This window comes from Cupressus sempervirens, chromosome 5, assembly GCF_028749045.1.
Source record: "Cupressus sempervirens isolate cs-2001-9-10 chromosome 5, ASM2874904v1, whole genome shotgun sequence".
NCBI classification, from domain to species: domain Eukaryota; kingdom Viridiplantae; phylum Streptophyta; class Pinopsida; order Cupressales; family Cupressaceae; genus Cupressus; species Cupressus sempervirens.
This window is the reverse complement of record NC_143122.1, coordinates 300,724,030-300,750,160: the sequence shown is the minus strand read 5'-3', so window position 1 is coordinate 300,750,160 and position 26,131 is coordinate 300,724,030. Positions and strand designations below refer to the sequence as shown.

Genomic DNA, 26,131 nt, shown 5'->3' with positions numbered 1-26,131 from the left:
AATCCCTCTGTGTCCTTTGCCTATTTTCGTTTCTTCATTCCTCCATGTGGATACTTTATTGTATCTTTCAAATTCTGGAACCCTACACCCTTCATGTTCATGTTTTTCTATGAGGCATATAATGTCTTGCCCTTCGGCTATGGGCCCCAACCCCGGTCCTCTTCTCCATGGGTATCCTCTACAATTCCAACTCACCATTTTTATATGCTCGTGGGGCCCTAGATTCCTATTGTTGTGATGCCTAGTTTATCAGCAAATTGTGCTCTACCATTTCTCACCCAAGCCCATTTGCCTGCTGCCCTTGCTGATTTTACTTTCTCTCATTCCTTTCTTCTTTCCTCCTATTGGCTTATTGTCGGAGCCTCATCTAGGTAGATTTGGGTATCTTTAAGTAGTCCCTTGTTCTTCATGATTATTTGTTTTATCCTCTATCTTGGTTAAGGAGACTCTCACATGCCTACTTTTCCCCATTCCCATACACCTGCCAATCTTGCTTGCTTGTTGTATTTTCTCCATCCAATTCAGCTTGTCCCTAAGGAAGTCATGTGCCAAAATTTCTGTTTTTTCACATTCTCCATAGTCTTTTAGGCTTTTAATAATGATGTTTAATGTTTTTTCTTGTATTTCTTTTTCTTCTTTGATTTGTCTCCTAATTTGTTTTTCAATAGTTTCCTTTTGTCCCGATTCCGATTCACTAGCGACTCGGGCCCATGATTTGGCCTCTTTGATTTGTTCTTTTAATTCATTCTCTCTCATCCCCATATCTGCTAGGGCCACTTGCACCTCTTCTATTTTTGCTATGGTATTCACTTTGATCGTTGTTTCCAAGTTGCTTTCTATTGTTGTTTTCCCCTCTCCCATCGCTTGTTTGAGATTGATAATCTCTTGCTGGCCCTTCTCAATGTCATCTTGAAGGTTTAAAACATATTTTTTCAACCATTTGTTCTCTCTTTCAAGTTCCCAGCTAGTTACTATGACTTCCTTCAATTTCTTGCTCTCTTGCTGTCTCTTCTCTTCCAAGGTTTGAATCCTTCTCTTCATGTCCATAAGGTCATTCACATACATCTCTAATGACCAAAGCAGAGGTGAGGATGAGGAACTGTAGGGTTCCTGCAAGAAACCTCCCTCATTAGCTACCTTGTTAACCTCCTCTGTTAAAGGAATCACTAGTTATTAATATAAACTGAAGGGGATTTTGAGACGATCAGAAGATCATTAAGATAATTCATATTGTTCAAGGACGAGTAAGCATGTGAATTAGTTACAAAGCTGGTAGCATTTTTTCGCAGCAACTAAGGAGTATATAGGTGAGTCTAATGTTCGATAACATACTTGAATTCTATTAAGGGTAAAGAGCCATCACATTACCTAGTGTGTTAGTAGTAAGATCAGAAATACAAGTACATATATAGTTATATATTATATGAGCATAGGTATATTTTAGTAATATAAGAGATCTTAATATATTTGTAGCCTATTCCTTAATTTCTTGCTATAGCTCCGTGAGGTAATAGTTTGATATTCTACAGGGAGAGACGAAGTAAAATCACAAAAGGTGGGTGGGGTGAATCCCAAGATAGGATAAGGACAGGGTAAGCCTTGAGGGAACCTACTTATAGTTTGGTGTAAAGCATCGTGTGACAAGTAAATCCACATGCTCCTTAGAATTGAGTTTAGGAGAGAAGTGGACTTAAATATGTTAATTTACCAAATGTATTATGAATTATTCATTGTCTTCTTAAGTTCAACTGATTCGATTGCATAGCAATGGATGTTCGTTGTTAAAAATTAAAAGCCCCCTAGTTGGGGACATTAACTACACTTAGACAATTCCTTAATCACTCGCTAATGCAACTAAGAGGATAGGGAGCTTGTTAAGGGAGTGGCAGAGTAATTTGGTCACATGTTGAGAGAGCCTCAACATGGATAAAAACCTTGAGGGAATCTGCTTGTAGACTGCTTTTGTGCCTTGGTCATAGTAATTATATCACCCTTCTCACGGTTAGCAATTAGGAGAGGAGCAAGGAATCAGGGCTTTTAGTATCAATTATAAACCAGTGATTGTTTCTTAATCTGATTTAAACACATAGTATGTATGTCAATCTTTGAAAATTGGCATTCTCCTAGCAAGCACCTTCGCTAGTTGTCATTTCCATGTGCAATCCAAACTCTAATTTGGACGTTTTGGGAAAATCAAGTCACTTAGGGGACATCACATGTCATTTCATGTTATGGGAATAAGATTAACCCAACTAATCAAAAGAATAATAATTAAATAGGTTCTATGTTTTTGCTGGAATAAATAATTTGATAAGATACAATGTTAAGTAAAAGAAGCGGCAGTGAGTTCTCAGGGATAAATAATTTCATTCTTGTGTGTCAATACTATTATGGTAAAATAATGAATGTGTTATTAAATAGAGATCATAAATGATCTATATATACAAGTATACACAAGAAAGTTTCTATAGCGATCAAAGAAAGAGAAATGGAAACATTTTGGAGAGTGTGTGTGTGTGTGTGTGTGTGTGTGAGAGAGAGAGAGAGTTTCCATATTGAACAGAGAGAGAATATGTAAACATAGAAGAGGATTCACCATTAGAAATAGAAGTAATTCTACGGAAGAGAGAGAAACAAAATTAGAGAGATTTTACTCTAATACCCTCCCTTAATAATCAATCTAACTTCAAAACAAAAAATTTACAAGAGAATCATGAAAAGGCATAAAAGACAAACTCAATTTGATAAGTGAGCTATGCATGTTCTATAGTATTGGCTTGTGGTTGAGATTCTCCCTGCTCCCGCTAATCAAAAGCAATGTGAGTCATGTGGAAGGATGAGTCTCGATACTTAGAACAAGCACCTCAAGGTGACAATACTCAAAGATCGTCATCATTCTCGGCCTCCAAGTGTTGTAGTTGTTTTAGTTGAATTGTTCACTGCCTTTCAAGAGAAGATTGGTGAGAGATGCCATGTCACGTCTTTCGATGCAAAAAAAATGAATATCAAAAAAATGGCACAAAATTCAAGGAAGCAGATTGATGGAAGACCCAAAAAAAATGAAAGGACTCCCAGAGGAGATCTCGAAAAACCTAGAAAAAATCTACAATTAGATTATGATTCTATTGGCTTGAAAGTCAAGGCACAGAAAACGATGCACCCTGAAAAATAGAGACCGATCCAATTGAGATCTGCAAAAACCCACCAAGAATTTGCAAAAAGATTTTGAAATCAGCATGAAAACAAGAGTTTTGAAAGAAACCCTAGTCGTCTGTGAAAAAGCTTCAAAATGGCAAATTGTTGTGAAAAAAATGATGGAAATAGGTGGTATGTCCATATAGGAAGGATAGAGACTTATTAAAAACCCTCAAAGGAGCAAAAATCGACCATTATTTGGGTCAAAAAACTCTGAAAATGTGAGCAGAATGCAAAAACGTCTGCAAAGAAAAAAGAAAAAAAAAAGGAACTGAGAAATCACCAAAAACAATGGTTGTTTTTCACCTAGTTGCAAGTTTTTCGTGCCAAGATGCAAGACTATGGCCACGATTTTACAGAAATCATGCACGACCACCATATTGCAAAAAAATTTGCTTAGAACAATGACACCCAAAAAAAACCATGCATGAAAATGACGCCTAGAAAAACCAGATAGAAGATGCCTGAAAAAACCAAACACAAAATGATGCCCAAAAACCCTACTCAAGTTTTGAAGAAAAAATGAATTCTTGCAAAAACAAAAATAATGAACCCAGGCAAAGATTTCGAAAAACAAGGAATCTAAAAATTTCAAGAAAAAATTATAGATATTCAAAACCTATTTTGAAAATTAAATTAGAAAATTTCAATAATCAAATTATTTTTCGAAAAAATAGCTCTGATACCATATTATAATAATATAATTAATGTGTTATTAAACAAAGAACATAAATGATCTATATATACAAGAATGTTTCTATAACGAACAATGAGAGAAGTAGAAACATTATGAAGATAGAAAGAGATTTTCCATATTGAACAGTGAGAGAATATGGAAACATAGGAGAGTGACCATTAGAAATATAAGTAAATCTAAGGGAGAGAGAGAAACAAAATTAGAGAGATTTTACTCTAATTAAAACTTGGGCCAAGGATGCTATACTGAGCTAATAATTTAGGAAAGTGATATAGTGACAAGAACTCGATAGATATGCCTAGAATATTGTTCTAGAGAAAATGAGTTTGTGCAAGACCTAAAATAAAGTTCAACCTATTGTTAACTATTATTGCAAACAAATGTGCATTTATTACGAATGATATTTAGCATTGTAGGTGATGTGAATTATGGGAGAATGTTGGATAGAATCGGCATGAGAAGTACCTTCATATCGTATATGTCAAATATAGAACACAGATACCATGTAATGAAGATTTTAGGCATGATAAAATGTTAATGTTAAACTAATATTATTTAGCTATTTCAGCTCCCAAAAAAGGGTATCCCAACTGACAAGGATGTAGAGATTTCAATGGCTGTTGAGAAAATCTCAAAGTTAAAATAACATTTAAATAATTATAACTACTGTATAAATATAACACTTTTAGGGTTTCACTCTACAATCAACACATAATCTTGTTTCAAATTCATTAGTTATGCATAGTTGATACACTAAACATGTGACAATTTTCCCTAGCATATCCAAACATGTAATGATACTTCCAAAGAGATGTGCCTTTAAAATGCTTCATCCCTAAGCTCCCTCCTGGCGAAACAAAATGATTTGTCCAGACAGATACAAGATCACTAATATAATCATGTTTATGGTTGTGGGCACAATCATCTCTTGCAGCAAAGGACGGATACAAAACCTTGAACTCAATTCAATCACACTAAATGTTTAAGCAGCAATTGCTCGAATTAAAAAAGCAACTAATTGATACCATAAAAAATGCAATGAACCAAGTAGAACACTAGTTACCATAAACACGAAATGTCCCCATTGGCTGCCAGCATCAGAATTTCAGGGATTAGCCTAATATTGGATCTTCGTAGGCTAATGAGGATGGTTAGACGGTCTTCTAAAGATTGTTTCATCTCCATCATTCAGCGATTTATGGATTTGGCCTTCGTTCGATGTCATTTGGACTCCTTTTGCCATACTTACTATGTATAGTAAGTCAGGGGTAATAGAGATGGAACCTTTCTATTTTTAGAAAGTGCATTTGGTCACATGAGGAATTATGAGGAGAGACTCCTATTTCAGACGGCATCTCAGTCAGACGAGTATGTCACAAGATATTAAGGTTCAAGTGACTTGAGTGATTTATTTAAACATTTTAATATTATTAAGTTAAAAAGTAACTTAAGTGACTAAAAGACCAAATTGGCTTTTAATCCCACATTCCCTAGTTATTTGTGTCTTCCCTCATATCAAGGTTATAAAAGTGTGGAGCTACATTGGGATTGACACCACGAATTGATGTTATTTTACAAAATCCTAAAAGTTGCTTGAATGTGATTGGATATTTCCTAAGAATAAAACCCCTTAAGGAAAATAGTGAGGCTGGATGCAAACCTGGCACTCACATTTGCACTTTCAGTACTGGAGTTTGATTGAATACATTGGAGGCTAATAGAAAGCTGGAGTTCTTTAGACAGCAGTGAGTAATGCAGGTCAGTATATGTGGATTACACGCAGAGGTCACCATTGACTAGATATTTACTTAGGACGGCAAGCAGGCAGGGCCGACAGTCATCTTGTAGTAGAAGATATTGTTACAGAACAGTACCTTACATGGATATTATTTCTATCCTGCATTTCTTCCTAGCAACAATCTGCAATAACTAAGCACGTGAGAAGCAGAATAGATGATCGGCAGTCCAGAATCTCATCACAATGAACGCAACACGTGAACACCTTCCCAGTAGTGATGAGTAAGAAAGAGATAGCTGGAGCAGTATACGGGCGCCTGAGGTGGTTGCAAGAACACCTAAGTTTTATCATAGCAGTTCACGAGTTTCTTCACTTCCAACTGTCAGCAGTCTGAACTATCAGAAGTTGGGTTTTTGGAGCTCAGGTTAGGAAGGAGATTGGTGTGTGAAATCAGTCACAAACAGTGCTGTGAAACAGCAGTAGGCATTGCACGTGAAGTTGGCAGCAGCAGGTCGTCATTCCAATTTATTCCGCAGGAGCATTTCACTCGGATCTGTATTTCCCTCTCCAAATCGCATGTTATAGTATTGTTCATGTATGTGCGTCTCCAAATAATGAAACCTAGTCAATTGGTGTTTAACGTTCAGAGCAAAATTGTGTTATTTACATGGACCAATAATATACTTGTGATATTGTGCCATTGTTGATGTCTAATCTGAAGTCACCCATTTTCATTGATAATACAATTTATTCTCTGGTTCACAAATGAACCAATCTGTAAAACAGTATTAAATAGTTCATCACTTTCTTTGGTTGCACACCTACCGTTCGACGAAAAGTCAGTAGTTCAGATTCAAGTTGTAACTGTCAAACAGAAAAGGGATATTACAGCAGTATCACAGCTTATTACCAGGGTTTCAGGTCATCTGTTTGACAAAATACCTTAAGTCTAAACTGGGATTCTTTATCAGAATTAGCAGAGTTCATTACAGCCTTTGAAATGCTTCATCCCTAAGCTCACTCCTGGCGAAACAAAATGATTTGTCCAGACAGATACAAGATCACTAATATAATCATATTTATGGCTGTGGGCACAATCATCTCTTGCAGGAAAGGACGGATACAAAACCTTGAACTCAGATTCAATCACACTAAATGTTTAAATAGCAATTGCTCGAGTTAAAAAAGCCAATTGATACCATAAGAAATACAATGAACCAAGTAGAACACTAGTTACCATAAATATGACAATATCCCTGCACTAAACACATTACCCAAAAAGAAATTAACTTAATCTCTGAACATATCCATTAAGTGTTTCATGCATTCTGTCTTTCATTTATACCATACATGGTGTGTTAATGTTAGCTTTCCCTTATTTAAGTTTACTAAAGCTTTAACTCTCATCAATAACAAAAGCAATAAACCTCTCTCAACAATCAAAAACATGTGTATATGTCATTCAGATTCATAAGAAGACGGCAAATAAAAAAATTGATTACTAATAACAAAAATTAGTTAACTAGTAAGGTAAGACTGCTAGCACTTCTTTTGAAACATTCTTATATAGTCAACAAGGAACAAAGGAAACAGTGTTGCTATATTACGATATTAAAGTAATACTGTAATATTTAGTATAATGGTCATCTTTTAGTGTCAGTCAGTCATGTTCTTAAAGTTGTCAGATAGTTTACCAACTTTCTATTCAATCTTTAGTTCGTAATCATTTCCATTATGGTAAAAAATTCTAGTAGGCTCTTATTTAAGAAGTATTCATCTCCTTTATTTAATATTGAAGTAATAAAGTTTCTAAATTAATGGCCAATTAGATATTTTGACCTCTAGATATTTAGATACCTATTCTTCAGGCAAGTTTTAGTTTTAGTTAAATTCTAAATTAAATGAAAACTTTCCTGTTGTCAGCCTTACAGAAGGATTCCATTTCTTTTGACGTATTCTCTATATAAGGAGACTTCGTCTCCATAATGTAATTAATCTTTTACGAATAAACATTTTTGTAACATGGTATAAGAGCTTAGGATGTTTTCTTCAATTTTTTAATAAAAATGTGAAGCTCCTTATACCAGGACTTTTTCCAAAAATTCTTTTTTTCAATTTTTTAAATGAAAAATCTAAGTATTGATCCAAGAATTTTAATGTTTGTTGATTTTTTGTGAAGACATTCTAAAAAATCATGGATTCCATGCTGTTGATTTCTGGGTTTTTGTGATTTAAGAACTTTTTGCAGATGTGTTATGGTGCAGACGAGTTTCTATTTCAGTTATGATTTTGGAGAAATAATTTCAATGATTTTTGTATAAATAATTGAAGACAATATTTTGTACTTGGTGTGCAATTGTCTTGGAATTTGTGCCAGCTCCTTGCTGAAGGTTTTTATTTACCAATTTTTGACAGAAAATCAGAATTTTGTAAAGCTTGAGTTCGCCTTGTTTTTTGTGCGTAGGAAAATGGGGGAGACACCATGTTGGAGGAAAATCAGTGGTAATTACAATACCTAGAAGCAATGGATGCTTTTGATTTTTGAGTTCCAAGTTTAAACCAGCTTGTTCTAGGTAACTTAAAAAAGCAGTGGGCAAATGCCAGGACAAGTTTGATGAACATAACCGAGAAGCAATTATGTTGTTAAAAGTTACCTATCACCGATGAGATGCTTCCACAAGTGTCATTTGGCAAGTGTGCAGCAGAGATTTGGGCACACTTGAAAAGTCTCCATGAAACATCAGATAAAGTTGTGCTTTCTTTTTTTTAAATATGTTGTTTTCTCTTGTAATGGGTGAGAAGATGCCTCTACAGGGGCATCTTATTAAGATAAAGTATATCTGCGATTGACTGGATGCTATTGATTGTAAGATGGAAGAGGAGGACATGGTCCTATGAACACTTCATTGAAATGCTCAACATAACCTCCACTAATGTTGACTTGAAATTTGAAGAAATTAGCCATTGCAACAAGATAGGTGGAGGCAGCAGTTTGGTAGTACTAGTGATGTGGTTAGTGTAGAATAGACATTTTCTGCCACAGATAAAGACATGTCCACTCAGCAGAAAGAACAACACATCTGAGGAGGGTTCCAAGAAGAAGAGCATGTGTCACTACTGTAGGAAGCTTGGTCATATCAAAAGGTTCTGTAGAAAGCAGTTGGCTGATCAAAAGACCAACCAAAGAGAGTCTTAGCAACAGGCTCACATCGCAGGGCAGTCTAAGGAGAAGGAGGAATCAGCCTTTTATACATTTTGATTTGAAAGTTTTTGGGTAGTTAGTAGAATAAACATTAAGGGTGAGTAATAAAGTATTTATATTAATGGTCATTTAAATATTTAGACATTTAGATATTTTAGATATCTAGTCTTTTAGGCAAGTTTTAGTTTTAGTTAGCTTTTAAACAATATGGAGACTTTCATGTTGTCAGCCTTTTAGAAAGCTTTTACTTCATTTGAGTTGGTCTCTATATAAGGAGACTTTGTCTCCATATTGTAATTAATTTTTTATGAATATACATTTTTGTAAGATGAATGTCAATCAATTATTATTTCATGGTATCAGAGCAAAGGTTAACTTTTGGAAAAAACAATCCAATAAAATTGGTGGTTTAATCACATAAAAATTTCAAGAAAAATTCTAGGAGTGTTTTGCCTTATTTGAAAGCTAAGGCTTTTCAGCAGATTTTTTATAGAATAAAACTTGTAATTTTTTCTAAACATTTCATGAGGAGATTTTCAGATGATTTTTTACTCATTTTTTTAATAAAATTGAGGGGTTTCAGTTTTAAGCAATTTGTTTAAACAATAATCGTGGTCTCTAAAAACTTCTTTAACTTTTTTTACAGTAAAAAGAAGTTTCTTTAGATCTGCAATGGTTTGTATTCTTGTGACCAAGGGTTGCTAATTTTTCTGATTTAAAAGGGGTTTTGAATGATTTTTTCCCCAAAGTCATGGCTGATTTAGAATTATTTTTCCCAAAATATCATGAAGCATTTTTTTGTTATTTTTCCGCAAAAAAATCATGGAGTGTTTCTTCACGATAGTTTTTTTCTGCTTTTTTATGACTTTTTCCCAAAATCATGGGTGTTCCTATTTTTCTAAAGCAGTGAAAGGCTTTTGATGATTTTTCACAAAATCATGTGCACTTTCAGCATTGAATCCAGGATTTGATGATATTTCCACAAAATCACAATGCTGTTTTGCAGCAGCTTCTTTTAACAACAATTGCTGGCAAAAGGTTTCAACATTTTGTGCCAACGTTTTCTCAACATATATCAAAGTTTTTTTAAGAAGTTGACCTCGTTCTCTAGATAAAAGGAGGGGTAACTTGGATACCCAACATCATGTTGGAAGCATTCAGTTTTTCCTGTACTTGGTTATGTACAGAAGCTTCGTTAAAAAAGAGGGCTGACCAAAAATCCAACCAAGGAGGATCTCAGCAGCAGATGCAGCATTATTGTGTCACAGAGCATTTTGAAGAGGAATCGGCCTTCTATCCATTTGTGGCCAAATGATGTGCAGATCATGTCAAGTCTTCTGTAGGGTAGTTAGTTGAATTGCCAGTAAGGAAGGATACTAAAGTAATATTTAATTATCGTAATATTTAGTATACTGGTCATGCAAATAGCTATCTTTTAAAAGTCTATTACTTTTTTAGTTTTTGGTAACTTTCTGTTCTTTGCGTTAGTAAGCTAGTTTCGTACCTTTCTAATGTCTTTAGTTCTCAATTGTTTCCATTAAGAAAATATCTTCTTGGAATCTCTTATTGAAGGAGCATTCCTCTCCTTTGTTCAACATTGAATATCAATCAATTATCATTTCAAGCTGTTTGTACTTACAAACCAAATTTACATAGCCTAATCTTTAGCCAACTTTTATTACTTTGCTGAGAACAGAAAGAATAGTCAAAAAATAAAAGGGAAACTAGAATGAAATTAGAAGAGCGTTATAGACTTTCGGACCTTTCCCTGCCTCTGCAAACAGGATCCGAGTTGATGTTTTCTATAGTGAGAACGTCTTTTGTCCCAAGAAATTCTAAAACCTGCAGAAATCCCTAGATATTAGATACAGTTGCGTTAAACATAAGGCATTAAAGAAGAAAAAATGTATAGACAATAGCCATGGGAATATTTCTATAGTTCCAAAAAGCACTAACCAAAGTATTTTCTGACACGAATTAAAAGTACTAAGCTTAATTCCAATTTGCCTTGACTTCTTACATTAGTAAACATTTCATTGTCTTCTTTCATCGATAAGCTCTGGGTAACGATTAGACAAAAACTTTAAAAAGTAAAAGAATATTCATGAAACTTCTTTTAGATGTTGACCTATAAGAGTATATTCAAGTAGACCGTTATCAGTTTGGAATCACTCACTTCTGCAGAAAATTAAACTGTAGTTCTTAATTAATTGTGTGTGTCGTGCAGAGTTTTGTCCAAACATTTACTAAAGGACCTGAGCACCCTTGTGTAGTAGTTAAGGCTTACGAAATCTTTGCCAACATTGTCAAAGTGGCCAAAACCTTGACGAGCTTCACCTGTATTTCCAGCCCTAAGAACAAATGGCACTTATAAATTATGGCATAATTCAATGATGTTTCAACATAGAAAAAGTGGCAATGGTGATTTCAAATTACACCAAAAGTTTTGCCCAAATGTCCAGGCATATGTTTCCAGTGATTCTATTTTTTGGGGAGGTTTAATGACTTAATAAGTATGATATCCTGCGTAAAGTGCTATGCGGAAAAGTTGTCAATAGCAGACTGAAATTATGCCAAAGTTATAATATGTGGCACTATTGATGGCATGCTCCACCTAAAGCTCCACCCACCAGTCAAACAGTGATATTGATGGCTAAGTCATAGTGAAACTCTGCAAACTAATAAAACAGTGTTGATTTTTCAGGATCTGCTGCAAATGTAATAGCACTGCCATATATTTGGTATGTGTTTTTCAAATGCAACAATCACTTATATTTATATTGAGTATAAGCCATGGGACATGTCGATTCGTTAATAAGATAATTAGTATAATAATAAATTTAATCATATATATGTATATGTATATGTATATGTATATGTATATATATATATATCATTGTTATATTAATTTCTATCATATAATTATATATAAGTTTATCCGACAGAAGCTATCAAACATCAACACTCCCTCTTAGCTAGGGAGGATAGACACAAGACATATATTACACCATTGGTAATATTAGGAATGACAAATTTTAAGGATAACTTTGATAAGAAGATACCCACCATTTTGATATCAAGAGTATTGGTCTCTCAAAATATCAATGATAAACACCAAATACTCAAAATAAGGTTTGATATCACATCTGATATCAAGAGTATTGGCCTCCCAAAATATCAATGATATTCACCAAGTATTCAAAATAAGGTTTGACATCACAAACCTAATATCAAGAGCATTGGCCTCCTAGAATATCAATGATATTCACCAAATACTCTTTGAGTAATGGCCTTCCAGAATGTTAAGAGGCAAAGCATTCACCATATACTCAATTTGTTTGATATCATAATACAAGTTATTGTAAGATCATCACCTTACAATAACTTTTGCAAACACAAGTGACATCATTTGGAAGTCATTTGTGAGGCCTCACCCGATCCATCATAGTATAGATGACATAATTGCATTATGATACTTCTAATTTGATGTTTTGATATACTTTCGAGACTATAGGTTTATGTTATTTTAATATCTGCATTTTGATAATCCGCCTTATGTCTGCACATTAAGACCTAAATGATATAAGTAATGATTTCATTCATGTACTAACCCTTTTCAATTACTTTGATAGACGCTGAATTGCAGAAATGTTTGCAATGAAATGTTAAGTGGGGGTATGTTACTTGCTCTTGATATTCGGGATTTGGACATTTTGACATTATTCAAAACTTAGAAGGACCATGGCTTATTTTATCTATTGATTTTGACACTTACAGTAGTATTCTGAATCTATTATATGCACTATGAACCTAATATTGTGAATGGAATGGTCGAACACATATGGATGCAACTTTATGACATGATAAAATTAGATTATGATATGATGATTACGATGATTTGTGATTTAATGTAATATGCAAATAAATGTTAATTTGATCATGATGGTGTATGATTTAATGTGATATGCAGATTTTTGAGGTTTAATGATTAAATGTTTTATAAGCAAATGATGGAGAATAGGAAGTTAATTATGAAATGTGTTATATGTGAATTGTGGAATAACGAAATTGGCATGTACCATTACTTTCATATGTATTTTATATGTGACTTTTCATTGGACTACTAAGGCCCGAGTTAGTGTGCAAGAACGGAACCATGGAAACATAACGGAAAAACAAGGTATAAACACATGTTAATATGACGCTGCCAAGGTGAATCTTTAGAAGATTGGTAAACCTCATTGTGATGTGTTTATTTTGTAAACGTAAGATGTATGTGTGTAGTATGTATTTCATAAGTAGAGTCAAAACATGTTATGTGTGATGTGCAGTGAATTTGGTGTGTGTCACTTGACACTTGTACTTGTTATGTGAAAAATGACATGTTCTCTAAAGATGTATCATGTGGCCACCTTGTCTCAAGTTAAATTCCTTAATTAAGGATTAGACATTTTGTCGTGACTTAGTAACGGAAACAAGGGTTATCACCATAGGAAATTTGAAATTTGGCCTTGAACTAGCATTATGAAGGCCAAAAAATAGCTCTAAGGTGTATTTGTGATGAAAATAAACCTTACCCATGATAATACTTCAAGTTAGGGGGCTAAAATTGACCACTAGAGTGCCTAGAAAATTTAGGAGACCCTAAAAAAAATGCATTTTTTATTGAATCCGAAAATGGGAGTCTTATATAGAGGATGGACCAAATTAGAAACCCACTTGGCCACTCTCTATCTTTAGAGAAAACTAGGGTTTGGAGGAAGAGAATAAGGAGCTCTACTACAACTTTTCATTTGCCATTGCTTGGAGTGAGGTTAGTACCCATGATCCATGGTGTTTTTCATTTGCATGTAGAGTTGATATTGTGTTCTTCATTCCATGGTAAATTTGGTGTATTGTAGATGTGGTTTGTGAAAAAAGATCTTTTTGTTTGAGTGTTGCATGTGAGAAGTTTATGTGATTTCTTCCTTGACTCTTGTTTTGTTACATGTTGTGTGTTTGTGTAATGGGTGTGAAGCATCACTCACCCTTGGGAGCGAAGAGATGCTTAGTGAAGGGGTTAGTTGGGCTCACTCATGTAGTTGAGGGACTCTCCCATGTGTGGAGATGCTTTTTATGTGTTCAATGGAATGCGGACTTCTTGTTTACTTGCATTTTGGGAGGTATAAGGAGGTGTGTGAAGAGGGAAGTCATTGTAAGCCTCGAAAGGGCATGTTGATAATGAAAGTATGTGCATATTTGTGAATCATAGATTTAGAAATCCTCCTCATGGAGAGAGCCCACCTTCACCCTATAACTTGATTCAATTGTTGAATCTTTGTGCAAGCCTTGGGTTGGGTTTTCTTGTAATGTATTGTGTAGTGTCATGTTATATTGTTGTGATCATGCATGTTATGTGAATGTGTAGTATGCAACTGTTTGTGCCTTGTTTCCCCAAGCTCGGGGGTGGCCTCCATGAGGCCTAGGATGGGAGGTGAGCCTCCATGGTTTCCCTTTCCTGTCTCTCTATTGCAGGTTATTCTTGGAAGATATTGGAAACTTGGAGTTTCATGCAACCCTTCCATGGCATAGGATAAGAAGACACTACTGTATTGTATTGAGTAGAGAGAAAATCCACCTTGTTATGTGTTTATATTTGTAATTGAAAAGTGTTGTTTGTTCCATTTCACTTGTCAAGAGAGAATATGTAACATCTATGTATTATGGAATAGGTATTTCCATTGTGTGTAATATGATATATTGGTTCGCCACCTTATGTTCAAGTTGATAAGTGAGTAGTATGGAAGAAATGGAAGGACTTTGATAAAGAATTTCATTGAGTTGTTATTAAAGTTTCATTCTCTTAAGTAGGATTGCATTGAAGAAAAAGAATTAGAGTCAAGAATAGGAGATTATACTTCTGTTATTCTAATTTCCTATAATCTCTTTTGAATAATTTAGATGCAATTGTGTTCAATCTTGATTCATATTGCATGTGGATTTTTACTTCCAATTCATAGGAAATTTGTAGTCATGAAGGAGATATCAATAATAAAAATTAGAGTATATGATGTTCATAAAATTATATGCAAAGATTTCATTGTGCCTCCTAAATTAGTATCTTGCAATTTTAATTTTGATAGTGATGGTATAGTTATTATGTAATAACCATTAGAATGCATTATATAGAATAAGCATTAGAATACAAAATGTAATGTTCAATATATAATAGCTCAATTATAAAACAACCATAAGGAAATTGTGTAAGAACAAAGTAATTAAGCAACTTGAAAAAAAAAAGTGCCTGCAGATGCATATTATGCCTCTAGAAAATGTAGGGGGAGAGGAATAATTCCTTCCCCAAGATTACAGATCAATAAAATAATAAAGGGAATATAATGGATACTCCTAGTAAGGAACTATAAGGCTTAGGGGGTTATAATATAAAATGGTTAACACTAGACTCCTAAATCATTCTTTAAAGTCACTAGATTTCTGAAGTGACATATAGAAATATACAATCAAAATATGGTACAAGGAAAGAATAAATAAAATAAAATAAAGTATTAAAAAAAAAATCCTAAACTTGAACAAGCAAAATAAAAATAATAATATACATCTATATCAACTCAATTATGGTTGAATCCCCACTACCTAGGCGGCCATCTTCTCAAGAACAGAGCATGTATAAAGTGGAATTATAAATGGGTTAGAAGGACAGGAGGTCCCCACCACCACCCTTGGCGTCAACATCCCTTCATATAGCCTTGGAAAGCGCATGAAACATGATGCCTTTACTGACATATGTCAGTCCCAACTTGTATTAAGCTTCCCACCTTGGAAAGAAACAAAATCAACTTTTACATATGTTTGCTGTCCTAACCCTTGCTTTTAGGCTCTATGGAAGGTGATGGGACCAAGATCACATCACCTTGGAAGGAGGAATAGTGGGGGAACACATGACCCCAAGCATGGAATTCGACTGGGAGTGAAGGAAGTGAAAAGGGAAGACCAAGGGGGAGTTTAAACATGTGAGAAATTCTTGATAAAGGTAAAGTGGGTGTGTAGGTAACATATTATGTTTAAGTTGTTATAGTAACCTATAGATGTTAGGGGTAAATGGGTGGTGGCACATTAAGTAAGTTATCTTATTTAATTGTTTGCTATTCCTTGTTAAATGTAAAAGATTAAAATGGGTAGGTGATAGAAGTTTGGGGTATGTGATTATAGTTTTTTTTTTTTGAATAAATTCGCTATGACATATTTTGTTGTTTATGTTCATGTGTGATGTAAGTAAATAAATAACATGTGTGTAGGAATTGGTAGTAATGGTTTGGGGATAATATTACGGCTTACGATTATGTTAATTCTTTAGGGGTTTGTAACCATTTTTTTTTAAATTAATATAGTATTTAAGGTAGGTGTAGTATAGCAAGATAGGTTGAGAGTTAGGGGTGGAAGAGTTAGAATTCTATGATAGTATTGTTTTAATTATACATAATTAGTAGCTGTAATAATTTAAAAATATATATATTCAGATTTAGTTATGGAACATAGTTGCATAAGTATATTATAATATCTAATTAATAAAGCAACATTGGTAGATAAGCGTTACTATATAGGATTGAATGTATATTATAATGGCATATCAAAATTGTGTAGGGTTGAGTTTGGATTTTTATGTCATTTGTAAAGTAAATTTTGGATTCGATTGAAGATATTAATAAGGTATCAAAGTTGATAGAATATACGTCAATTTGAAATTGTAAGGGTAGAAATAAAGTATTAGTTAGTTAGTATGTAATAAGGGTGAATAAGCATACTAGTATAGGTAGCTTGTCAGTCTATGTTTTCTATGTGCAAGTAATGAAAGGGTAAGGTTATCAAATCTTACATTATTTGTATGACTTAATGAAGCATCGTGAATATCTAAGTGTGGTTCATTCGGTTAGTAAAGTGCTTATGTTATGGTTAGAGGGTGCTATAGGTTATAATAGTATAGATATCTTGATAGATGATATAAGGTTATGTTAGATGATGAATTTAATGTTAGAATTAATTTAACCATAAGAGATTAATGTTTCACCTAGATCCATTAGGTTATGTTGGAAACTGGATAAAGTGTTCCTTAAGCACATATTGATTCTCTAGCGGATTGTACTAAAATTTTGTAATAAGGTTATGACAACGAAACAAACCTAATGTGATTCTTGTTACGAGATCGGAGCTAATGATGTAAAACTCAAAAGAGTTAAGTAAGGTTAACAATTCCTCTATGTAGGGTTGAAACTAGATTATATCAAAAATGCAAAGGGATTTCATCCTTATGACAGAGAATGAGACCTGTGAACCTATGTTGCTTAGGACCCTGCATGTCATTCTTCTAAAACATAACCAGTGATGGACCCTAAATAAAGGTAATTGCATTCACAGCTATAACTAATTTTGATGTGGCTCTAGAGAATTGAAGGAAACAAATCATCTGACATCGTGACCTACTAGAATCAATAATCATTCATCTACGTCTTAGGGCATTCGAAAACAAATTGTTATTCAAGGTTACCTAAGACCTAGGTAGAATGTTAAGGTGACTCACGTCTAATAAAAGTATTACTCTATGATAAATAGCTGAATTACGAGTTCATTTCCAAACAATGATTGACTTATGATCACTCATACCATCTATTGAACATAACTCTTAATTGTGTATGCAGAATAGGTTTATCCAAAAACTACCTAACTCTGTGATAGCTTAGTTGTAACATGTGTAAGTCAATATAAGAATTTTAAAAAAAACAAAACAAAACAAAATTGATGGTTGTGTTTTGCCTTGTTAAATTTAGGGCATGACATCATTGCTTCCTCATGATGTACACAAGAGGTAGGCCCATTATAATCACAATGTCACAAGGAATATTCATGAATCATAATCCTCTTGTCTGATAGAATTTATTGATCATAGGAGAATCCATCTCAACATGGTTTACTCTCTTTGAATCAATATGATCGAGATCACCTAAGGTTGATTGAATCATATCCCCTATCTACTCCCTCTCTTTCAAAGTTGCCTCTAATGAAATGTTAGGCTCCCTTTGAATCTCAATCTCCCTCTTCCTGCAATAACATTCTTGGAGGGAAAGATCAAGGCAAATATCTCTTATAGTACATATTAAAATAAGAGAGGTTAATATAATACTCAATATTATCGATAGCCCTGATCCTTGTTGTTGGGCTGGCCTCTTTCCCATTATCGACCAAGGGAAATCCTCTTGCGGATGTGATACTCTTGTTCTTTTCTGAACTATTAATCATTAAAGCTATGTTCTATGGGCACTACCCACTTTGCTAGTACTTACCTATAAAAAATATATATAGATCAATGTCTAATTTAAATATATACATCAATCTATTCTCATTAATGCCAATTTTCCAATCTCTTATATTCATTTATTTTATTTTATATCTCTCTTATGTTATTGAACGTAACTAAGTCTCTATAAATAAAATAACATATATTCGTGTAAATGAAATAAATTCATAAACTTACATCACATGAACTTTACCTCTATTCCCTCTAAAAGGTAAATCACATATATTGATTATAAACGCTCTTGATTGTAATTTGGCCCTCTTCTTATTGTCCACATTGCTCTATATACACCATGATGAAACCATGGAAGTATGGAAGATGGTAATCTTTTTATATCCCCAAAACAATTGTCCTTCCTTACATTTAATCTCTTCATTGTGTCATCAATTTATCCCAGTGCCAAAACAATAATAGACACTATTAATGTTATGTTATGCCAATATAATACTGCCTCGAAGGAATACTAACGCTTCTATGTTATATGTATCTTTGACCACCCAATGCATACTGTCAAAAGGGAACCTGATTCGGTTCAATTTACTTCTTCTGCCTCAAGAAGTCATGTGTTTTATCATCTGCGACTTATGTGGAACCCTAAGATATATAGTGATGATGTGGCTCGTCCTTATTTTGAATCCATATATTCTTATGCGTGATGTTACCATGTTGTGTTTGGTTCAACTCTTTTACATCAATTCAACAATGCCTAAGCATCTACTTGAGATGTATATATGTCAACATTCAGACATGGTTCCTTATCCCCGACTAATAGAAACTATTGCATACTTCTTATGTATTTATATAGTTAACCGGTCCAGTCTTCCACTCACGACAAATAAGCACAAAATGAGTTACCAACCCCAATATATCATTCAACGATGACAAACAACATAAGAAATTAGAAAATGCTACTTAACAGTCACAGTTGTTTCATAAATTGTTTTGATTATTATAACTTGTTCCGCCAACATTAACGAATCTTCACTAGATGTTCCTCCGTGCTTCCCAAATATCAAATGGCTCGGGCTAGTTTTCACTATGTGCTCAATCCATTCCTATCACATAGTTATATTCTTTGTTTTGTCTTCGACAGTTATATTCCCGATGGTCATGAACAACCGTCGCCTCTCATGGAGACTCTTGCAGCTATGGAAGTTGCCTTTCGGAGAACCTTCTTGGAACTCTAGAAGGGGAAAAGCTTGGCTAAGGAATGGGAACTGGAAAGTTAGACTCTTCAAGATCAATGGAAAGCAGAGAAAGTTGCCATGAAGGAGGCTTGGAGGATAGAGAAAACTAAGAGAAAGTTTCCATGAAGGAGGCCTGGAGGATAGAGAAAACTAACTTGGAAAGAAAGATTGTCACAATAGAAGCAAAGAAGATGGACGCCTTAAGGGTACTACAAGGTGTTCAGACAAAACAAAAGACAGTTGAAAGTGACCTGCAACGGCTACGAGGAGCTCCAAGTACAGGGATGTCCTCCCATCCCTTTTCTTAAAATCCAAGTTCTTTTTGTTATTTTCATGTTCAGCGTCGTCTGGAAGACGACTTCTTTTTTTGGGGGGGGATAGATGTAGTCGGAATAAAATAACTATTGTGCTTAGTACTTGTTAAAGCTTAGTCACGCTGGGTAGTTAAGAGGTGAGGGAATGCATCGGTTGGTTCTCCCAACCAACCGACCCTTCTATAAGTACTTGGCATATTGTTAATGCACTCACAATGTTTTTGGTATGAATAAATAAACCATTTCCTCGCCAATTGGTATTGTGCTATTAAGGTGCATTCTATGTTTTTCTTTTATATGTATATCAATTGCATTATTCAGTATCATTTGCATTACTTTGTGAACTTCAGTTGTATTTCCATTCTACACTCGGCATGAATAGAACTATATGCACAGAGTTGGTGGATTCGTTTGTTGAGTTTGTTGTTAAGATCCATATTTAATGTTTGGTTTGTCTATTCTATAGCAATTACAAAGGTTTATCTCAAATCGTCCAATGGATGCTCTCTTTTTTTTCATCATCCTCTAAAGTTAAGTGTTAGATGTCACACTAATTTTGTAATCAATTTTGGTTCCACTGCCACAGAGCACAATACGGAGATGCATTTGCGTTGATTTGTATAATTGTGTATATGCAGCACAAATTTAATATTCCCATGGTCTCACACCACAATGGTTATAGGAGAGTTTGGAGTCCAACATTACAGAAATTAATGCCAAAGAAGGATTGTTAAGGCTGGTAATGTTCTCTGTTGCTCCCACTCAATTTACATTTGCATCCCAACTTTGATACCATGTTGATTTTTCTAGATCTATTGCATCACTCATGTGAATTGCTACTATTGTAGCAATGACTATATTTGGTAGTTTCTATCTTTGGTGTTCTAGTTTGGGCATCTGAGTACCTATGTTTTGGTTATCTCATTTTTTAGTTGTTTTAAAGTAGATTTATTTTAAGTTTTTATACATTTCCACATTATCTGTAGCTTTAGGAGAGGTTTCTTTCGAACAATTTTTGGAGGATGTTTAATTATTATTCTCAGAGCCCTACAAGACATTATCTAAGTTACCGATTTAGGTTCGGGGATGGATTCGGGTTCAAGTTTGGGTTCATGGGTTCGGACAAAATAAAAGTTTCCCATTTGGGTCCATGTGTGTGTGTGTTTATATATATATAAAAGAGAAATGTGCATAATTGCAAAACTTAGTCATTTCAAGGTATGATTATAGGTTGCCTGATCATTGATCAATGCCAAATGTCAAAGATAAACATTAAATACCCGCTCATTGATCTATGTTCATGATTGTAAGGAAAATCATTCATTGAATTACTAAATTGCAAAATGAAGTTTCAAAACATAGTAGTTCATCAAATAATAAAGTTTGAAACATAATGATAAATGGCAAGTGTGCAATAGTTTATTAATGATCATAGTATCAAATGCCCTTCAAGGGTCAAAGGGTTCATCAAACAATGAGGGATCAATGACTTTATCCTCGGCTGCAACCATATCTGGATCCTCGTCATTGGAACAAACAATCTCTACAACCTTCTCTTAAAACTTGCGTAATGGGCACACCAAAATGAGAGATTACATGAGTGAAAAAAAAATTTGCAGGCTCCTTTTAAGGTTACATAAAAACAAATTTAAAAAACATTATTTTAAATTGCTTTATTTCATTTTTTGGACCCTACTTCTGCCAGTCCTCTTGAATTTTCTGTGGATTCACCCCAATTCATGCCTGCAAGGACCCGGACAGGCCTACAGTCCGAAATCCGGACATACAACGAAACCGGACCCGAATCCGGGCTGCAGGGTGCGAACCCAGTAACGTAGGATATTATTAATGAGAGTTGACACGAGACCTACATTGAAAAAACAGATATTCAAACTAACATAATGAGTGCACATTTTGGTTTTTTAGTAATTATCATAGATGGCTTAACTGTTTAAATCTTGAAATCATGTGTTGTATTCCTTTCAAATCTGCACTAAATAGCTTGTCTTTGTTTTAACCAACCTAAAGGTTTTCTCTGTACATGTTAATATCTTAAAATTCACATAGAAGGTTTGACAGTTGACGGTTTGGTATATGCATCCAAGGCCAAAAATATAGGAAACTAAACATTTCCATTTATTCAAGCCCCCTCAGTGAAATCTTCAGTATTTTCCATATATGTACATATTGTCTATAGTTTAATATAGTTTTGAGTTTTGGGGAGCTTCCCCTTACAATTTGAAAAGAGTTTTACCTCACCCACTGTTGTTTTCCTTGTCTAACAAAAGCTAAATTTAAACGCTAACAAATCTTACAGGAACCATGTGGGATTCAGTCCACACTTTGGAGAATGGACAGATTGAGCAATGATTATATAGCTGCCAAGTAGAAAACAACATTCTTTTGTTAGTTATGGCAGAACAGTCATATGTGTTTAAACAGGATTCAAAAGTGTGCAAGCACAAAACAAGATAACTTCTGAAAAGATAAACAATCATTGTGTCACCTTACGAGTGCTAACTTCCCTCTGTACATAGTCGCTTAAGTCCGAATTGAAGTCTATGATAAAATCAGACTAAACTGATACAGATGTGAGAGCTAGAGTGAGAACGAAATGGTTTGTAAGCATAATTGTGTTTGAAAAAGAGGATAGATGTACTGTAATGTGTTATCTACAAGTTGACAACGAAAGCATTGGGTTTCACGGCATAGGCCACTTAGCTTAACACATAATATCCCATATTCAAAAAAAATATATAGAACATTAGCTTGTGATGAAAAAACACAATTGTTTGCTTTAAGAAGCATTATAATAATATAAAGCCTTTCTAATGAAAAGTGACTTCTTTAAGATGTCATAGATTGTTTAAAGAAAAAAATATTATCTTTGACCACACTGAATTTATCCATAGAATAACAAGTCATGCAGTTAATATGCTTTCAGAATAATAAAGCTGCAATACATATTGTATCAACTATGATTGTTTTTAACCAGCCTACACACTGACCTTAAGTAGCTTGCGGATTATAGGAGTCTTGCTAAAGTCATTACGATTTTGCTTAAGCATGTTATGTAGCATTTGTAAACCTGCATCACCAACATGTTTACATCCCAGAACAGATAAGACAACTCTCAGAGCCAAGTTTACAAAAACCCAAAAGAAAAATGGATACTGATAGGTCCAATATAAATAATTAATAGTTCCTTACCATTTTTATTCATTATGTCAATTAAAACACTACGGGACCTTGTTTTAAGAAGAGCATCCAGAACCATAGAAAGGTCTCGTGTGCTGTAGAAAATAACCAGGTGGGTAAAGTTTTGATCATGAATCAGATGGAAAAGCATATTTCAGAAGTTGAAAGTGATTCTATCATTTGCAGTTGTCTATGCCTGTCTAAAATAACAGCAACACTGGCATGCAAACCTGTGACAAGCCTCTCCATTTGAAGTATTTCCTGACGCTGCTGTCACAAGCAAGAGCTTCAAATAATGTTTTGCAGCATCCTGTTTGACATAAACATAATATTATAAAACAGCCCACTACCGTCATAAAAAAGTATGTGATTTAAGATACAGCTTTGTGTTAAAATTTAAATACAAATCCATGTCAAGACAAAATGGAAATAGATTACAAGCAATCTTAACTATTACTAACAAATGCACAAAAAGTTTCAGACATGGGACATAATTGCAAAGCTGTCCCAAAAGATTTGCTTTTCATTTGTTTTATTTCTGCAATGTCCAATATAGGTTTCATTATTTCAATGCATGTTTGTTTTCACCATCCAACCTTTATGAACTGAAGATAGAGTAACCAAACACACAGGAAGTCAAAACAATCAGAAGGTTTTGACAAGTAAATAGAGATCTGCATGTACAATTGGGGTCCCTGACAGTTTCATGTAACATTATCCATGTGATTTCAGGATATGAAAATTGGTCATTAAAATATTCTCTACTCCAGCTCAGTTACGAGAACATGTCACAACAAATCACAGGGGAAACTTGGGGCTTTCTTAGCATTCATCAAACTCATGCCTCATCACTTGCAAGAAAACACTTAAAACACCATCCATCTTTTATCCACACTCACTACCCTATCTACATTTTCCTCATATTAATCAATAGCTAAAGAAAATAAGCTAAGATGAAAGGAGTTTTTACGGGCATATTTATGGTACACATGAACTTATAACTCACCTTGCGTTTAGAAATTCCACCCTCATTGTCCAGCATTTCATTGAGCTTCTCTTCCACTAAACAAAAACAAAGCAAGCAGAACATGAAATATGATGAGATATAATTAGTGTCAAATCTAAAGCATAAGTTGATGTTCTGGATGCTCTATACCTCCTTCAAAGCGTCCTAAATTTGTTTGATTTATAGACCTCTTCATATTGGAGACATTTCCTACAGCAGGTACACCAACTGATCGATACATATCACTATTACTAGAGACATCGGCCTTCTTTTCATGTTGATCCAATGTGCACTGCCCTTTTCTTTCAATACGCTGTAATGAGCGTCCTTCTGGTACAAGACTATCAGATAGACGGTGGACTTTAGGAGATCCCACAAGTTTCTTTTGACCATGGCCATTTTCACTTTCCTCATTAAGCATTACCGGTACTGGGTAGTCATCATCTGGCTCACTTGGTACAACAATAGCTGGTGTAGATTGGTCTCCCCCAATAAAACCTTTACACTCAGCCGAACTGCACTCACACTTCTTCGCTGCAGCACCAAAGACTCGTACGTAGTTGTAATCAAATGTGAGCTCCTCTCCCTGAAAATCAGATTAAGTAAACCAACACAAAAAAGAAAAACAATCAGTGAAATCATATAAGGAGACAACAAACCTGATTACATAAGCAAAAAAATATACCAATTGAAATAAGTTACTTTTAAATTTAAACAAGTTAGTCTACCAGGAAAATGGCATTCTAAAATTATAATTGATTTGAACATTATAATCATAGCTGAAGAAACTGAACGGATGCAAAATCTATGGACCACCTGGATTGTACAATTTGGTCTAGAATTTTCAATTTCAATAGGAATTTTATTAATCTCCTGAACATTATGATCATACTACAGGAAGTGAATAGATACAGAATTTCTGGACAAGCTGGTTGTACAATTTCAAACCTAGCAACTATGATTACAACATATCAAGAAAAACAAGGTTGCCACAGAAAAATACTTAATGAAGACAAGCACAAACACCAGAACATGAAGACATATAAAACATAATTAAGTTGAGTACCAATGAGAAAAAGACAGGTACAGGCAAAGTTTAGACCAGTAAATTCGGATTGACCATAATATAGCCCAGGCCATTAAAATATTCTTTACCATGCCTACTCGAAGTATGGCGAAGTAAAGAAAAAGAGAAAATAGAAAAACCTTCCACAAATCCAAACAACAAAATTGAAAGCGGGTGACTAAAAACAAAAGCATGTAAATGAACAAAGACTAGAAAAATACTTAAGTAATTAACCTTAAAGAAAAAATAAATAAACAATAAACAACATTTATGCTGGATTTGTAAAGGCCAGTTCAGATAAGTAACATATAATATTATATTCGACAAATTGACTGAAGTCAGAGGCAACTTAGAAGAAAGAAAATAAAATTTTATAGGTACCCGTAGCCAAACTCTCTGTAGTATTGTTTTCACACTTAATAGTAGTAATTTTATTTCTCATTTAAAGTTCAATAAAAGCACAACTACTGCAAATCAATGTTCCGTGGTGTTTTGGAGAACACAAGGGTACAGTGGGGAATGTGTTTTGGGGCGACAGCCTCTGTCTCTCTGTCATTGTTCTCCCACTTAATAATAGTAGGTTTATTTCTCATTTAAGGTACAATAACAGAAAAAATAATGGAAATCAATATTCCATGGTGTTTTGGAGAAGGCAAGCGGACAGGAGGTGATGTATTTTGGGACCAGCAGAGCAACAACCAATCTTGGGCACAGCAACACATACACAGATGTTCTGTCATGTTTTGGAGACGACACAGACACCAAGATATGTGTTTTGGGGCCAGGAGTCCAACAGCCACTTTTGGGAACATGCACAGCAGGAGGCATGTTTCCTCACCACAGCCCTCCTCTCTGTTATATTGTTTTCAAACATAAATCAATGTTCCGTGGTATTTTGGAAATGAGAAGGGGATAGCAGAGGATGTTCCTTTGCAGCCAGCAGTCCAATGGCCAATTTTGGGGACAGCCACACCCAGACACAATTACACAAACTAATGGACAACATGAAACTGCTAAAACAATGTGAGCTAATGTCTAAGGAAGCCTGCGCATCAGCACCATTGATTTATGTTTCAAAACAATATAACAGAGAGGAAGCCCTCCTCTCTGTTATATTGTTTTCAAACATGAATTAATGTTCCATAATTTTTTGGAAATGACAAAAGGATAGCAGGGTAT

The 26,131-nt window shown here is 34.4% G+C and overlaps 1 protein-coding gene across 1 annotated transcript in view; it reads right to left on the bottom strand.

Annotated features, from left to right (window-relative positions):
• LOC149555773 (uncharacterized) overlaps positions 1-26,131 on the bottom strand; it is a 126,489-nt gene that overhangs the window by 47,969 nt on the left and 52,389 nt on the right. The window contains exons 9-14 of the mRNA XM_089829933.1: positions 24,037-24,472; positions 23,887-23,942; positions 23,111-23,190; positions 22,893-22,975; positions 22,691-22,770; positions 10,595-10,674 (exon numbers count right to left, since the gene is read on the bottom strand). Coding sequence (XP_089686059.1) covers positions 10,595-10,674; positions 22,691-22,770; positions 22,893-22,975; positions 23,111-23,190; positions 23,887-23,942; positions 24,037-24,472 — 815 coding nt within the window. The remainder of the gene's footprint in view (positions 1-10,594; positions 10,675-22,690; positions 22,771-22,892; positions 22,976-23,110; positions 23,191-23,886; positions 23,943-24,036; positions 24,473-26,131) is intronic.